Source organism: Lethenteron reissneri, chromosome 55, assembly GCF_015708825.2.
Source record: "Lethenteron reissneri isolate LAM-NWPU_2019-01 chromosome 55, ASM1570882v1, whole genome shotgun sequence".
Taxonomy (NCBI): Eukaryota; Metazoa; Chordata; class Hyperoartia; order Petromyzontiformes; family Petromyzontidae; genus Lethenteron; species Lethenteron reissneri.
Window position 1 is genome coordinate 7,767,659 of NC_083833.1, and position 17,111 is coordinate 7,784,769.

General features: G+C 52.1%; 1 protein-coding gene across 2 annotated transcripts in view; it reads right to left on the reverse strand.

Moving 5' to 3' along the window:
• The window catches only part of LOC133356733 (nuclear receptor subfamily 2 group C member 2-like), a 57,626-nt gene that overhangs the window by 15,314 nt on the left and 25,201 nt on the right, over positions 1–17,111 (reverse strand). For both annotated transcript variants that reach the window (XM_061574388.1, XM_061574389.1), the window contains exons 5-14: positions 16,325–16,522; positions 15,103–15,220; positions 13,448–13,535; positions 12,876–13,051; positions 10,987–11,079; positions 9,810–9,876; positions 6,505–6,626; positions 5,180–5,319; positions 3,136–3,273; positions 909–1,014 (exon numbers count right to left, since the gene is read on the reverse strand). In XM_061574388.1, coding sequence (XP_061430372.1) covers positions 909–1,014; positions 3,136–3,273; positions 5,180–5,319; positions 6,505–6,626; positions 9,810–9,876; positions 10,987–11,079; positions 12,876–13,051; positions 13,448–13,535; positions 15,103–15,220; positions 16,325–16,522 — 1,246 coding nt within the window. The remainder of the gene's footprint in view (positions 1–908; positions 1,015–3,135; positions 3,274–5,179; positions 5,320–6,504; positions 6,627–9,809; positions 9,877–10,986; positions 11,080–12,875; positions 13,052–13,447; positions 13,536–15,102; positions 15,221–16,324; positions 16,523–17,111) is intronic.

The window sequence follows — 17,111 nt, forward strand, 5'->3', positions numbered from 1 at the left end:
GGCTGGGGAGAGGCAAGGGAGAGTTCTGGGGCGTTTGGGAGCAGTCAGATGAGGGAGAGACTGAGAGAGAGACGCAGGGAGAGGCTGGGAGAGGTTGGGAGAGGCAAGGGAGAGTTATGGGGCATTTGGGAGCGGTCGGGTGAGAGAGAGACTGAGAGAGAGACGCAGGGAGAGGTTGGGAGAGGCAAGAGAGAGTTCTGGGGCGTTTGGGAGAAGTCGGGTGAGAGAGAGGCTGAGAGAGAGACGCAGGGAGAGGCTGGGAGAGGTTGGGAGAGGCAAGAGAGAGTTCTGGGGCGTTTGGGAGAGGTCTGGTGAGAAAGAGACTGAGAGAGAGACGCAGGGAGAGGCTGGGGAGAGGCAAGGTAGAGTTCTGGGGCGTTCGGGAGAGGTCGGATGAGGGAGAGACTGGGAGAGAGACGCAGGGAGAGGTCGGAAGAGGCAAGGTAGAGTTCTGGGGCGTTCGGGAGCGGTCGGATGAGGGAGAGACTGAGAGAGACGCAGGGAGAAGTTGGGAGAGGCTGGGGAGAGGCTGGGAAGAGGCAAGGGAGAGTTCTGGGGCGTTTGGGAGCAGTCGGATGAGGGAGAGACTGAGAGAGAGACGCAGGGAGAGGCTGGGAGAGGTTGGGAGAGGCAAGGGAGAGTTCTGGGGCGTTTGGGAGAGGTGTGGTGAGAGAGAGACTGAGAGAGAGACGCAAGGAGAGGTTGGGAGAGGCTGGGGAGAGGCAAGGGAGAGTTCTGGGGCGTTTGGGAGCGATCGGGTGAGAGACTGAGAGAAAGACGCAGGGAGAGGTCGGGAGAGGTCGGAAGAGGCAAGGTAGAGTTCTGGGGCATTCGGGAGAGGTCGGATGAGGGAGAGACTGGGAGAGAGACGCAGGGAAAGGTTGGAAGAGGAGGACGTTTGGCTCCACCTGGTGCTGTCGTCGGGATGAGCAGACTCCATGTATCCCCGCAGCTCCAGCGTGGCTCTCTCCTGCAGCTGCTTGATCTGCTCCACGTTCACCAGCCCCGGGTGGTCTAAGGGTACGCACGGAAACACACACCATCACGCACGTACTATTGTGCACGCGCCATCGCACACCAACGCAGACGCGCTATCACACACACGAACGCACATAACACACAGACAAAGATCCCCGTACAGGCTTAACAAACTGTTTGGGGCAAGTGCTGTTCAAGAGCATCTATGAAGGCCGGAATGGCACACGAGGGGGTGGGTGGCCAGCACCCCGTCTCTCCAGTGGCGATATTTACACATCGCACTAGGTACCCATTTGAGGCTGAGTCAACCTAGTGGAGGCCCAGATAATTATCACTGTTGGCCATGAGCGGGAATCAAACTTGTGTCGCTGGGTTCAAAGTGCAGCGCTACACTACCGCTCCTCACACATGCGGCACGCACGCAGCTTCACGCACGCACTCCTGTACACTCACCAGGACACAGGCAGTATTGCACGCACAGCGTGATGGAAGCACGCAGCAAAATACTCACGCCCAACTCTACACGAAGCATTGTACATGCGCGATTGTGAAAGCTCGCATGAATTTACAGTCACGATTCTAAATGTATGATCGCACACGCACGATGCTACATGTATGCGTGAACGCGCACACACAAAATGTACACACATGCACAACATCATCGCATACGCACGACTACGCACGCACTTTCGCAGGCGATCGCCATCACTACGACGATTTCAAATCAACATCTCTTTGTCTGCCGATGCGACGTCAATGGAGAAGAGAGCCACTCAACACAATCCCGCAAACTCGCTCACAGATCTCGCCATCCACAGCCGTGGCTTCACTGCCACCTAGCGGTCATTGCAGGTCAGCGGTAGAGAGGGGGGTGAGGAAGGGGAGTGAGCGGTAGTAGCGTAGCGGTTAGCGCTACGCTGCGCTACGAACCCGGGGAACAGGAGTTCGATTCCCGCTCACGGCCAGCACCGGTGACGATTATCTGAACCGGTCCCTGGGGCCTCCCCTAGGTCGACTCGGCCTCATTTGAGTAGCTGGTGCAGGTGTGTGTAAACATGGCCACTGGGGAGACAAAGGCAGCCGGGCGTGGTGCTGGCCACCCACCGAACGTACCGTGGTGCGTGACGGCCAGATAATGATCGAACAGTGCCGAGGCGAGTGTGCGTGCGGCAAAGCGGTTCTACACCCCCAGGGTTATTATGTCATGGGGGAGGGGGGGGGGGTTACCATTAACCTGAGCCTGATGACACCTGTGTGTGTTTCTAATTCCGAGCGAGCGAGCTTCCGTGAGCGCGAGGGCCCTCTTGCGGTCACACGGTGCACCGATGGCAAAGTCCGATGCCGCCCTCGGCGAGGGAAGGGTGCTCAGCGAAAGTAAAGCTCGGCTTGCGCCGTGCGAATTAAGGGGGGCAGGCGAGGGCAGTGGCAGTGGCGGCGCTGGTGGTGGCAGTGGCGGTGGCAGAGGAGGCGGAGGTGTGGTCGTTGCAGCAGCGGTGCTGGTGGCGATTGTGACGGCGGCGTTGGTGGTTATGGGCAGCGGAGGCAGCGGTGGCGGTGCTGGCGGTGGCAGTGGTGATGATGCCCAACAGCGGTGCTGGTGGTGGTTGTGACGGCGGCGTTGGTGGTAGTGGCAGTGTCGGTGGCGGTTGTGACGGTAGCGTTGGATGCTGTGACGGTTGTGTTGGCGGTGGTGGCGACAGCGTTGGTGGTGGTTGTGATGGCGGCGTTGGTGGTGGTGGTGGTGGTTGTGACGGTGGCGATGACGGTGGCGTTGGTTGTCACGGTGGCGCTGGTAGTGGTGGTGACAGTGGCGTTGGTGGTGACAGTGGCGTTGGTAGTGGTGGACACGGTGGCGTTGGTGGTGGGTGGTGGTGACGGTGGCGATGACGGTGGCGTTGGTTGTCACGGTGGCATTGGTAGTGACAGTGGCGTTGGTAGTGGTGGTGACAGTGGCGTTGGTGGTGACAGTGGCGTTGGTAGTGGTGGTGGCGTTGGTGGGGACGGTGGCAGTGATGACGGTAGCGTTGGTGGTGGTGACGGTGGCATTGGCGTCGGTGGCGTCGGTGGGTGGTTGTCACGGTGGCAACGGTGACGGTGGCGTGGCGTTGACGTTGCAGGCGGTGCGCGGGCGGGTGGGGCTGAGCGCGGGGGACCCACCTGGGCTGAACAGCACGATGGCCTTGAGGCACGCGAACTCGAACGCGTCCACGCCGAGCCGCGACATGCTGTGGCAGAACTCCTGCAGCCTCCACACGTGCTCCACCACCAGCTTCACGCGCTCCGCCGGCAGCTTGTCTGCACGCGCCACGAGCACGCGTGCGCACACACACAAAGATCCCCCGTGTAGCCTTAACAGACTGTAGGGGCAAGTGTTGTTAGCGAGCACCTATTAAGGCCGGAACGGTACACGAAGGGGTGGGTGGCCAGCACCACGCCCGACCGCCTTTGTCTCCCCAGTGGCGATGTTTACATACCGCACCAGGTACTCATTTGAGGCCTAGTCGACCTAGGGGAGGTCCAGGACCGGTTCCGATAATCGTCACTGGTGTTGGCCGTGAGCGGGAATCGAACCCGGGTCGCCAGGTTCGCAGCGCAGCGTAGCGCTAACCGCTACTCTACCGCTCCCCACGCGGGAACACGCACACCCGCACACACGCATGCACACACACGCATGCACACACACGCATGCACACATACACGCACACCATCACGGAGTTACCCCTCCACCCTCGCATTCACCAAGTGGCACCCCACAGGAAGGGGAGTAGAGACAAGGATATAAATACGGTATATGAGTTTACCTTTCTTGTACTGTGCACTACCATTATGTTGTTGTACTGTTTGTTTTTGTAACGTTATTACCCCATGCCCCTACTGGACATCTGTGAAAACGAGCTTTGTAGCCCATCGGGTTGAATGGGAAATGCGAGGGAAAGGAAGGGAAAAGGTAACGGAGAAACGGGAGCAAACAAGGGTCATGAGAGGTGAGGATCGAGAGGAACAGGCTTCATCAGGGCCTCAACGCTGCTGCTGCTGCTGCTGCTGCACGGAGGAGCGGCGTCTGTGTTCACAGTGGGCGGCGGCACGGAGATAGGGGAGGGGTTCAGAGCGGGGGTGGCCACGCAGGAGTCACGTGACTTACGGGAGGCTTGAGGTGATTTAGTGAGAGAGATACGAGATATTAAGATGAGAGGGGAGGGGGATTCAGAGGTGGGGGTGACTGCAGACAAGTCACGTGACTTACGGGAGGCTTCAGCCGATTCAGTGCTTGGGAGGCAACTACAACCGTCGTCAACATCTGCCCGAGTTCTGTGCACTTATGTTGGGATGTTTAACCAACTCCACTAATAAGGCGCTGGTGGTGGCGAGATGTTTACTGCCTTGCCTGGTACGCAGGAGGTCGTGGGTTTGATTCCAACCCTGACGCCTGCTGCTGTATATTTGGGAGTTTGCTGTGTCTCTCTCCCCGTGGTCGCAGTTTTTCCCTCCACAATTAGAATCAACATCACATGTTTAGAAAATTTGGCTGCTATACATTTTCACATTCCATGCCACTTCGTTGAGCTATCATTTGCGGTCAGGTTACTTTTTGAAAAAGAGCTAGAAGCTCAGTGGGCCTTACCTGGCAAAATGAAAAGAGATAGTTGGTTAGTCTCTTGTGAGTTCAACAAGCCTTCCCGCAACTTGGAAGAGTTGGCGTTCTGCAGGTTTAATTATATTATTCCTGAGTTTTGTATGTCCTTGTAATACCTGTAGAATCTACAGTAGTGGGAGTCCATAGCATTGGTAATGAGGGTATCTGAATGGGAAATGATTGCATTTTACACAAAGATCCCCTTCATAGCCTGAACAGACTTTCTGTGAAAGTGCTGTTAGCGAGCAACTCTGAAGGCCGGCACGGCACGCGAAAGGGTGGGTGGTCTGCACCGCACCCGACTGCCTTTGTCTCCCGAGTGGCGATGTTTACACATTGCACCAAGTAATCATTTAAGGCTGAGTCAACCTAGGGGAGGCCCAGAACCGGTTCAGATAATCGTCACCGGTATTGGCCGTGAGCCGGAATCGAACTTAAATCGCTGGGTTTGTAGCGCAGCGTGCTAACCGCTACACTACCGCAGTTGGAAACGCACGCACGCGCGCGTTAGCACGCCATTGCAGCAGTCATGCCTGCAAGTCCCGCGCGACGCGTCCCTCCCCTTACCCTGCTGCAGACTGCTCTGGAGGTGCGCGATGACCGCAGCGAGGATGGCCGGAAGGTTCATCACCTGGGCGCACTGCGCCAGCCCCAGCGTGAACAGCTCGTTCCAACACGCACGCACCAGCCCCGTGCAGCACTCCTGCCTGAGAACGCCATCGACCACGGGAGATGGGGGGGGCGGGGGGCGGGGTTGGAAATCGAACTCAGATGGGCGGGCTCGCGGCTTGGTTCGCTAACCATCGCGCCGTCGCTCCGCCCTACGTGCCGCTGGATGTGCGCGCACATTTCAAGCGGCGCGTTCAAACGCACGCGAACATCTTCACACCTTCGATGTAAAGCTTTCGTGACTGCAGGGATTCATCTTCTTGGTTCTTTCGGTAAAGTCACGTTAGAAGGGAAATAATAAAATAATAAAAATAAAACTATTATTCTTTTATTATGTTTTATTTTTATTATTTAATAATAATTAGGATTTTATAATGTTTTACTTTTATTATTTTATTATTTCCCTTCTACGTGACTTTACCGAAAGAACCAAGAAGATCTTCACACCTGTATTCTTTGCCGGAAAAGGGTAAAAGCCTATTGTTTCATCATCTTGACACTGGCAAAAAAGAAAATAAATAAGCTTCAACACTCGGATGCACACATCACGAGTATAAAGAATGTATTAAAATTAGAATTCCCTAATCACTACCGTCATCATATCTCTTAGCGGTGACACGGCCAAGCGGTAGCGGGTTCACTGCTTGCTGCAGACGCCAACGGCTTTAAACCGAGGGGCCGCTCTTGGTTATTGCTGGCGGTTGTTTTCACCGTCTGCTTCACGTATGGTGGAACGTCAAAAGATCTCGTGACGTCGTTCGCAAAAAAAAATAGCCAGCACTGCGTTGCTGGCATCACGGTCCGAATTGTCAATTACTCAACTGAAATATACACGAGCAAATAACTACATATGGATCACACGCAGGCAGCAACAACATCGCCCCCTTACTGCGAAAACTTGGCAGGACACTCCTGAACACGCATCACGAGATTTAACGAGGTATACAGGAGGAATAAGACTGATAAGAATACATTCTCTCACGCACAGGTCAGCGCACACACATTACGAGCACGAAAATGTATCCCATCGAACAAGGCGACCACGTGAGCATTTCCATCATCTCTCTCCTTTAGCGAGCGGCCTACTTTTAGCTTTTGCGAAGTTCTTTCTGCCTTGCCCACTGCTGTAACCAAAAGGGTGGGGGAGGTGGGTGGTGGTGGGGGCGGGTACGAGAGCGGCGGCAATGGCGGCACAGCGCCCACGGCACTGGCCGGGTACGCACCCGAGCGTCGCGAGGGCCGGGATGGAGCGGACCCAGTGCATGGAGAGGAAGAGGAGGCGTGATGCCGACTCGCAGATGTAGCTGATGTTCATGGTGTCTGGCACGGGCAGCGGCATCGTCAGCTGCGGAGAGGGAGGGAAAGAGACGCGCGGCGGCGCAGGGGACGTCAGACTCCCACGGGCAACGGATCGACTTAATAAGCTCTTCGCTCGCACGGTTTCTTAAAACGATTTGAGCGCAACGAGAGAGGAAGAGCTGAAGAAGCGCCCTCTCTCTCGCTCAACGACGACGACGCAGAGAGGCTTGGACCGCGTGGGACGATCGCCCAGATGCACTCAAACGTACCGCCGGTCTCGGCTTATTTAAAACCTTAATCGACTCGGACATCTGTCAAAAAAAAAAAGAAAAAGCTTTATAGCTCATCGGATTCCTCCAGTATAAAGATTCTGACTCTGAATTACAGCTCACCCGCACAACATTGACAACTGTTGCACCCAGGGAACATTTAACACGAACCGGCGGTGCGCACCGCTTAATTATTTATGGATATCCTTTCTTCATGCATTTGGTGCGAGTGCGGTATTCGCCGTATGAACGCACGCCGTGCGAGTCCTAGATTCCAAGTGTTTGTCGAGGTGCCATCCCTCGTTTGCTCACGTGCGTGTCAAACGAGACGTTCCATTGGGGGATTTTCTCCAGCGAAATATTTGTGGATTATTATTACTTCAAATAAAATCGCTCCACGATGTTGTGGCCAGCTCTCGGTTTCTATCCAGCTCAGCAGAAGATCAGGTGGCTCGCAATCACAATGCTTGCGAGGTCAAATTCTGGTTTGGCGTTGACACAGCCCATCATCCGTCTGGGGTGGATAAAATGTGCAATACCCTTCGGGGAAGTCAACAACCATTTCGATTTAAAGCTTTCGTGACTGCAGGGATTCGTCTTCTTGGTTCTTTCGGTAAAGTCACGTAGAAGGGAAGTAATAAAATAATAAAACTAAAACATAATAAAATAATTCTCATGACGTTTCGGCCACAACGCAAGCAGCCGTCCTCAGGTGGAGAACAGGTCAGTCGGGAAGACAGCGTCTGAATGAAACACCTGGTCTTCACCTGAGGACGGCTGCTTGCGTTAGTGGCCGAAACGTCGTGAGAATTATTTTATTATGTTTTAGTTTTATTATTTTATTACTTCCCTTCTACGTGATTTTACCGAAAGAACCAAGAAGATCAACAACCATTGTTCTACAGATAAGACTCGCCCCCGCCGCAGGAATGGGGAATTTCCACAACTGGCTAAGGGCGGCTGTAAACATGAAACGAGCACCGTCTCAATGCTCATCTGAGCAGCAAATCACTCTTTGACTTTTGACCCGAGTGGGCAGGTCGCGGACTGTGAATTACACACAGATAAAGCCAACGCACACGGATAATGCAAGTGAAAATCTATTTAACACGTAGGCTTTCGCGAACAATATCATACATATTAGAGGTTTTTTTGGGTTAGATCACCACATCTACGCCTCTATATAAGAAACGAAACAGGTGGACTTCTCCACCGATCTGGCTGTCGCCTGATGAAGCTGGTTGTAATTACTGGCAAAACGTCGTACTCAGATTGTAAATGTTGTGGCTTGGCTCTCCAACACACCGGTGTGCTGTACTAGTATACTACATTATATACTACACTACTATACACTACACTATACACTACAATATACTACACTATACACTACTATATACTACACGAAACACAACACGATACACTACAATATACAATATACTACACTATACACTACACTACTATACACAATACACTACATTATACACTAGTGCTGTCCTAGTATACTACACTACAATACGCTATACACTACACTATACAATATACTACTATACACTACACTACAATACACTACTATACACTACACTATACACTAGTGCTGTACTAGTGACGAATTGGCACGTTCTGTTTACGTGACAACCCTTACTAGTTGGCTGTGTCGGGTGGTGGCGGGTTTAACGACACGTTCATATATTTATGCGATACAACCCAAAAAACCTCTATTTTGAAAATCTATTTAACTCCTTACACACGTAGAGTGAGGGGTGAAGACTGTGAGCGCGTCGTCTGTAAGTACGTACGCACGTACGCAAGTCGCCAACTGTGCTAATCGGAGGTGCGATTAGCACTGTTGGTTGGCTACTCCGATCAACTCTCCCCAAGATCTTCCTCCTTAGAGCTCTCAACCTCGCTCCTAAGAAGTTTATTGCTCGTAAAAGTGAATCGGGACGACCTGCCGACGTCTAATGCGGTCGCATGGGTACCCAGTCACTGAGTGAGGAGCTGGTAAGAATGAATCCGGCGCAGCGCGCGCGCAAGTACGGGGCGAATATGAGCATGGCATTAGTGGGGGGAGGCGGAAGCCCGAAATCGCACTCGGGATAATCACGAATAATGATCGGTAAGAACGTTTGGTACGTGGCGCCGTTCTTACGGCACAAGGCTGTCACGAAGGAGGCCGTTCGGTTTCACGGAACATCAAATAGTTTTAGAGCAGGGGGGCCCGATGTTGTGGTGTGTAATCCGAGTTGAGAAATTCGTGGGTCATCCTACAATTGTTGCCAAATTCGGACCCCGCCACCGGCGCACAATGGCCTACTCTTTTTAAACGACGTCATGGGAAGAAACTCGGGGGGGGGGGGGGGGGGGGCATAATTTACAGTTGATGCACCCGCAGTATTTACAAGAGCAGGCCTGCCAGATACAAAGCGGTAGCCTCTGCGCCGAGAAGAAAATTGCGCTCAGGCGCCATGACCTCCGCAACACTGCGCTGCCGCAATCACCTCTGACTGCCGGCGAGTGTTACATTGCCCGGCGACTGTAGCGAACCTTGGGTGGGAACCAAGCGGTGGTGTTCCGGCCGTCGCTGTGCCCGATGGTTCTGCGTGTAAGTATGCTCAACTTCTTTCGCACCGCAAGTAGCCAACCGCGCTAAATCGGAGGTGCGGAGGACAGCAAACTGAAATAAACAGCTCTAAACAAATGAGTTTTCTATCTCGATATAAAAGTGCTCAGCTCCAGTGGCTTCCTAATAACGGAAGGAAGAGCGTTCCAGACGGCCACAGAAGTGCATCTGAAAGCGCGCGATGCGGTGTCTTTGTTCGATGGCTAGTCTAAAGCCGCCTGCTGCGAGGATTACCGGAGTTCGCGCGATGGTTTATGCTCTTTGACGAGATCAGCAAGGTATTGTGGTTCTCTCTGTGGCAAGCACTTTGTGTGTAAGCAAGCACTCTGTGTGCAGATACCTCGAACTCGGCATGGTCTGCGGTCAGCAGCGACTCTCCACAGCACGGCTCCATCTTGGGCCGAGATCTAAGACAGGACGAGGAGCAAACATAACGCCACCACTGCTTCAGGGATTATATGCTGAGACAAGTGCTTCTGGAGAATGTTTGGTTTATAAACCATCTTAGCGGCAGAGCCTCCGGTGGAAGAGTGGTTAGCGTAATGCACTATGAACCTGGTGACCCGAGTTCCATTTCTCGTCAAATTGAAGGTCGGATTTGGTAACCGGCCTCACACCTTCAACTCACTGCACTGGAAAACCAAGTTGAATAATAAATAACATTAAAAAAATGTTTTACATCCCATCCGCAACACACAGACATCTGGGAGTGCATAATCACAATAGCATTGGATCAACGCAAACTCTGGACCGGTTTTCCATATTCAGTGTCTCACAAACAGTCAGGATTGCTCGTAGCAATGTTTCTAAACTGTTGCTAAATTGCCTGATAGTTGTCGGCCACCCGGTTGCCAGCTCATTAAAGTCACCGTGGGCACTGCGGGCACCGCGCGAACCGTCTCGTTACCGCCATGGTGGCGAGATGTTAACTAGCTCGTATAGTATACAGGCGGTCGTGGGTTCGATCCAGACCCTGACGATGCCTGTATATTCTGAGTTTGCGTGTTCTCCCTGTGGTCATATGGATTTTTCTCCGGGTCCTCCAGCTTTTCCCTCCGCACTTATAAACATGCGTTTTAGAGTATTTGGCTGCTATAAATGTCCACGTGATAAGCCACTTCGTTGAGCTATCATTTGTGTGGCCAGGTGGTTTCTGAAAAAGAGCTACATAGCTCAGTGGGGCCTTACCTGGCAAAACAAAACATTGTTCAGTTTAAATTTCGATTTAAAGCTTTCGTGACTGCAGGGATTCATCTTCTTGGTTCTTTCGGTAAAGTCACGTAGAAGGGAAATAATAAAATAATAAAAATAAAACATAAGACAGACCTGGTCTTCACATGAGGACGGCTGCTTGCGTTGTGGCCGAAACATCGTGAGAATTATTTTATTATGTTTGAGTTTTTATTATTTTATTATTTCCCTTCTACGTGACTTTACCGAAAGAACCAAGAAGATTGTTGAGTTTAGTTTAGTCCTAACGAGGGGCAGTGCGGCCTGCCCGTCGCGATGGGAGTCACCTTGTGGAGGGGAGCTCGGAGTGGAATCCTCTATCGGCGCCCTCTCCCCCGTCGCGAGAGACCCCCAGAGCCTTGCCCAGCGCCCCAAAGCCCCTACACGCACACGCGGGACACACACACGTGGGACACATGCCCGCGACACGTAGCAGAGGAGAATTGTTAACAGCAGCTGCTGCGCACGTGTGTGTGTGTGCATGTGTTCGCTAACAGCTCTTTCCCCAACAGTCTGTTAAGGCTATACGGGGATCTTTATCTTTCCACGTGATAAACGCGCTGCGCTACGAAACCAGCAACCCGAGTTCGATTCCCGCTCATGGCCAACACCAGTAACGATTATCTGAATCGGTCCTGAGCCTCTCCTAGGTCGACTCAGCCTCAAATGAGTATCTGGTGCTGTGTATAAACATCGCCACTTGGGATACACGGTGCTGGCCACCTACCCCTTCGTGTGCCGTGCTGGCCTTCATAGGTACTACTCGCTAACAGCACTTGACCCCACAGTCTGTTAAGGCTATATAGGGGATCTTTGTCTTGTGCATGTCACATATTGTGAATGGATATGAATGATAGCAATACTAATATGACACACAAATGTGATTTTATAGATTGTGCCTAAAATGTTGGTCCCTTCCACCATTCATATATCTACATATATCATCGTTTTTATTTCTTACTGTGTTAACCATAGTTATGCCACCAAATTTATGTAAAACACTGGCATTTAACGCCGTAGATCATTTGCAAACGTGAACAAATCGTTTTCATTTAGAAAAGAAACGGACAACTATTATGATTGCTTGACGATGAGAATGTCCAACACAGAAAATAATTAACAATTCATAATTTTTGAATCCCTCAAAATATTGGCCAGATTTGTGGAAGACCTCCACCAAATCCAAGAGGCCTCTGTCCTGGCCTCCGCCGCTCGCTGTGCTTGCGAATGGCTTTCTGTCTTGCTCAAGCCCCTTTAAGATATTCCTAACAATGCCTGTAAGGATACGTGCGTCGCTCCAGCGCTGTCAACCCAAACCCACACCCCACCCCTTGTTAGATATTACTGTGGGATCGTGGTGAGTAACAACGTGCTGAAAATTTGTGAAACCTGTCTCCGTATCTCTCACACGACTTGCTGCCAAACCTTACAGGGAAATCTAATAAAAATGCAGTTGACGAGCCCTTGTTGATTTGACACGGACGGGCCCAGCCGGGTGTGTATTGGACACGGCCTCATTACAAAGGGAGTGGCTGGCGGGGGGCTGCTATGGGGTGTGGACACAGTGGGTTCGTGGCGGGGTCACGGGCGGGGTAGCGGTGGGATTACGGTGGGGTCGGGGTGGGGTCGTGGTGGGGTCGTGGCGGGGTAGTAGCGGGGGTCGTGATGGGGTCGTGATGGGGTCGTGATGGGTTCGTGGCGTGGTCACGGGCGGGGTAGCGGTGGGATCAGTGATGGGTTCGTGGTGGGATTACGGTGGGGTCACGGTGAGGTCGTGGTGGCGTCATGGTGAGGTCATGGTGGAGCCACGTTCGGATCTTGGTGGGGTAGTTCTGAGGTCGTGGTGGGATTATGGCGGGGTCGTGGTGGGGTCGTGGTGGGGTCATGGTGGGATCGTGGTGAGGGTCGTGATGGGGTCGTGATGGGGTCGTGATGGGGTCGTGGCGGGGTCGTGGCAGGGTCGTGGCAGGGTCGTGGCAGGGTCGTGGCAGGGCTGAGATTGGATTGTGGTGAAGTGGTGGTGACGTCGTCGTCACTTCTCGGTGGGGTCGTGGTAAGGTCGTGGTGTGATCACGGCGGGGTGTCGGTGGAGCTCGGCGTTGCAGCCGAGTCGTGGCGAGGCCACGGTGAGGTCACGGCAAGGTCGTGGCGGGGGTTCGGGCCGTCGTGTACGAACCTGGAGGGAGCGGCGGGCGTGTGCCCGTTCTGCCAGCCGAGGCCGGCTCCTGCGCCATCGCCATTGCTCTGGCTGTCGAAGCCGCCGAGGCCACAGCCGCCACCCTCCTTCTTGAGGCTGGCGAGGGACGTCACCACGCTCGCCAGGGTGTTCAGGTCCCCTCGGCCGGACGACAGCTGGGAGAGGGTTGCAATACAAAACGAAACAAATTGAGTTAGCGATGGCACCCCACGCTCTTCTCCGCGTTGTATCGCCCAGGACACGTGAAGAGCTGGCAGCTCCCTCCTTCCCTCCCGTCTCATTCCCTCCCTCCCTCCCTCCCACTTTTACATAGCCACGTCCACTCAACCGCTAGCCCCGCACACAGTGAGTGGTCTTCTAATAGTCCCTCCTCCCCACTCCTCTTGCCAATCGACACCCACAGCTCGTGTAGCCACCCCCCCCCCGCACCTCACCGCGTTTTGCACGAGCCACGGGTCTCGAGCTCGAGGAGAGAAAAGCGTTAAACCGGGGGACAAATTGCAAGATTCACGCGAAACATTTGGGACAAGGGGCTCTGTGAAGGCACTCACCTTGCTGCTCTGCAGCATGGAGCCATCGTGACGCCGCAAAGCCTGGTGTCCCTCCTCCATGGGCGACGAGTCAAAGGGTGCGAGGAGCCTGCCACACCACACCGCACCACACCACAGCACGCAAACAAGCAATGTAGCCCAGCAACCCGAGTTCAATTCCCGGCCATGGGTAATATCGGTGGCAAGCAATATCTGATGAGGTCCTGGGTCTCTGCCCCTCAGTATAGCGAGTGACGTCTCAACTGGTTTTCGGATAATTCGTTCCCCGCCCCGCCAAAAAGTAGTAACGTAAGAACAATCAATCTCCATGACCTCAATGATGCGGGGAAGCCTTCATTCCAACAGTGGATTGACACAATTCTGTAATGGATATATTTTCTTTCGTTAAAACTCTCCAAAGACTCAAGACCATCTCAGCAGGGAGGGCAGGAGTGGCATGTTAGGGAGGCGATGACAAACGACCACCGTTTCTTCCCAACATGTTTGTACCTGGTCTGACTGAACAATCACGCTCCGAACCGGGACTAAATCTTATCATCTGTAGATAATAAACCTCCTCTTCTTTGTTCTTTCGGTAAAGTCACGTAGAAGGGAAGCAATAAAATAATAAAAATAAAACACAATAAAATAATTCTCACGACGTTTCGGCCACAACGCAAGCAGCCGTCCTCAGGTGAAAACCAGGTCTGTCAGACCTGGTTCTGTCAGACCTGGTTTTCACCTGAGGACGGCTGCTTGCATTGTGGCCGAAACGTCTGACAGACCTGGTTTTCACCTGAGGACGGCTGCTTGCGTTGTGGCCGAAATGTCGTGAGAATTATTTTATTATGTTTTATTTTTATTATTTTATTACTTCCCTTCGACGTGACTTTACCGAAAGAACCAAGAAGATGAATCCCTGCAGTCACGAAAGCTTTAAATCGAAATAAACCTCCTCTTTTATTGGGCAAGGAAAGCTGTCTCTACCGTGTCAGACCAACGGTCACTTGGAGATATCTCAGAGGGAGCTCTGTGATATCCGCTTCCGTGGGCTGTTCTCTAACACGGTGGGTCGTACTGCTCTGCGAGAAATCCGACTGGACACTTTACAAACTGAACTATTTTTATCTCATCTTCTTGGTTCTTTCGGTAAAGTCACGTAGAAGGGAAGTAATAAAATAATAAAACATAATACAATAATATAATACTAAAATAAAATAATATCTCACCAGGTAAGGCCCACTGAGCAATTTAGCTCTTTTTCAGAAGCGACCTGACCACGAATGATAGCTGCGACGAAGTGGCTTATCACGTGAAAATTTCTAGCAGCCAAATACTCTGAAAGTGTTTATAAACGTGGAAGTAAAACCGGAGGACCCAGAGAAAAATCCACGCGACCACGGAGGGAACATGCAAACTCCAAATATATAGGCATCGTCAGGGTCGGGATGGAACCCACGACCTCCTGTATACCAGGCGAGGGAGTTAACATCTCGCTACCTTGGTGGAAACGTAACACCAATGGCACATGCGAGGAAAAAACTAATTACGAAAGGAACAAACGAAACGAAAAAGGATTTTTATTTGAATTTAAAGCTTTCGTGACTGCAGGGATTCATCTTCTTGGTTCTTTCGGTAAAGTGAAAGAAAAAGGATTTGGTATGGCATACCCGTACCGAGCGTTGCTCTTGTAGGAGAAGGACGACACGGGTCCCGAGTAGTCTTTCCTGCCGTATGGTTTTCCCGACGAAACGCTGCCCGCCTTGTCCGAAGGCTTCCGCTCGTTCTGCACCGCTGCCGACAAACGGCCAGAGTTCGGTCAGCAATGGCAATGGGATACCATCGTCGTCATCGCATTCATCACCGTCGTCGTCGTTATCGTCGTCCACGTCATCAGAATCAACATTATCATCGTCAGGATCATCCTTATCATCATAATGGTCATCATCGTCATCATTTTCATCGTCATCCACATCATCAAAATCAGCATTGTTATCATTGGCAGTATCATCCTTATCATCAACATAATGGTCATCATCATCATCATGATCGTTGTCAGCATCATCGTTTTTGTCATCATCAAAACATTGAGGGGCCAACCAACAACCTACACAGTACTAAGTAGCGCTTTCCAAACCCCTCCGTCATGTTCGCCCCCACCAAAGTCAACCCAACATATTTCATTCTCTGAACTGGAACTTTGTCAAACTAAGCGCACTTGCCACACTTGAGGACCCAGTTTGATCGCAGACAGTCGCCTGGATTTAAACCCAGGGCCTCAGCGTTGCCAGCTCGGTGCACTGCCCTCTGCGTCACCTGGCCACCTCGGAGTTCAGCATTGATGACTGAGGCTTGTAAAAGCCACAGAAGGGTTGATGGTGCGTTTGTAAACCATCAAAAGTCGAGAACCCGGTTTAATTACAAGCATCTGCCTAGATTGTAACAAATGATCTTCGCGATGGGGTACTCAGCTATTGTGGTTCACAATGGCTGAGGAAGCCACTGAAGCTGATTACGAAGCCACTGCAGCTGTGCACTTTTAAAGTTAGATTGAAAACTAATTAATTTAAAACTGATTTTTGTTTGTCCTTAACACCCGCACCTCCGATTAGCACTGGTTGGCGATGTAAGGTGCGAAGGAAGTTCAACGCACGTACGTACAAGCATTCCCCTTTCAAAAGGCAACTTTGTCAACGACGTACATTTTTCGCGTGTTGACCCCCGTAGCTGTACGAGCCCCGATAAATCGCACGCGGTCAAAACCGGCGCTCTCGGAGATACCAACTCCAGATCTCAGCTGTGCCGGCTCTGACACAGCCATTATGAATCCCCCCCCCCCATCCCCCCCGCCCCCCCGCCCCCCGTCCTCTGTCCCTTGCCGTGGCGGTGCATGTGTACCGTAGCGGCGCGACCTACACTCCTGCCGCATGCCCATGAGCAGACACTTCTGCAGCCGGCAGTACTGGCAGCGGTTGCGGTGGTTTTTGGTGATGAGGCAGTCGCGGTTGCCGCGGCAGGTGTAGACGACGCTGCGACGCACGCTGCGCTTGAAGAAGCCTTTGCAGCCCTCGCAGCTCATGGCACCATAGTGGCGCCCTGAGTGGAGCAGGCGGAGGAGGAGAGATGAGCGAGAGACAGAGAATGTGGCAACATCATCATTAGCATCGTCGTCATAAAATCGTCATCTGCCGGGGTATTATCCACTGCTGTAGGGAGAAAGGAAATCAGAATCTTTCTTTAGACATTGAGGAGGAATTCTACGAGCTATGTCTGTATGCTGAACTTCTTTCGCACCGTACGTAGTCAACCGTGCTCATCGGAAGTGCGGGGGAAGGACAACAAAACTAGACACAACAACGAGCAGTTGTTTTTCAGAGATGTCCCGTACGGGTGGGCCAGCAAGTTAATTTAGAAGAATAAGCAAGTCACAGTACATATATAAATAATACATTAAGTCCTATCTATCAAGCTTGGGCAAGACAGCAAAAACAACAACAACACAGTCGAAATATGAGGAGGTAGGAAAAGAGAGGAGGAGGGAGGAGGAGGGAGGAGAGCGAGGAAGAGAAGCAGGAGTGAGCAGCATTATTGTAGGGGATTGTAGAGGAGGAGTGAGCAGCATGATTGTAGGGGATTGTAGAGTAGTGATCAGTAGGATTGTAGAGTAGGATTGTAGGGAATTGTA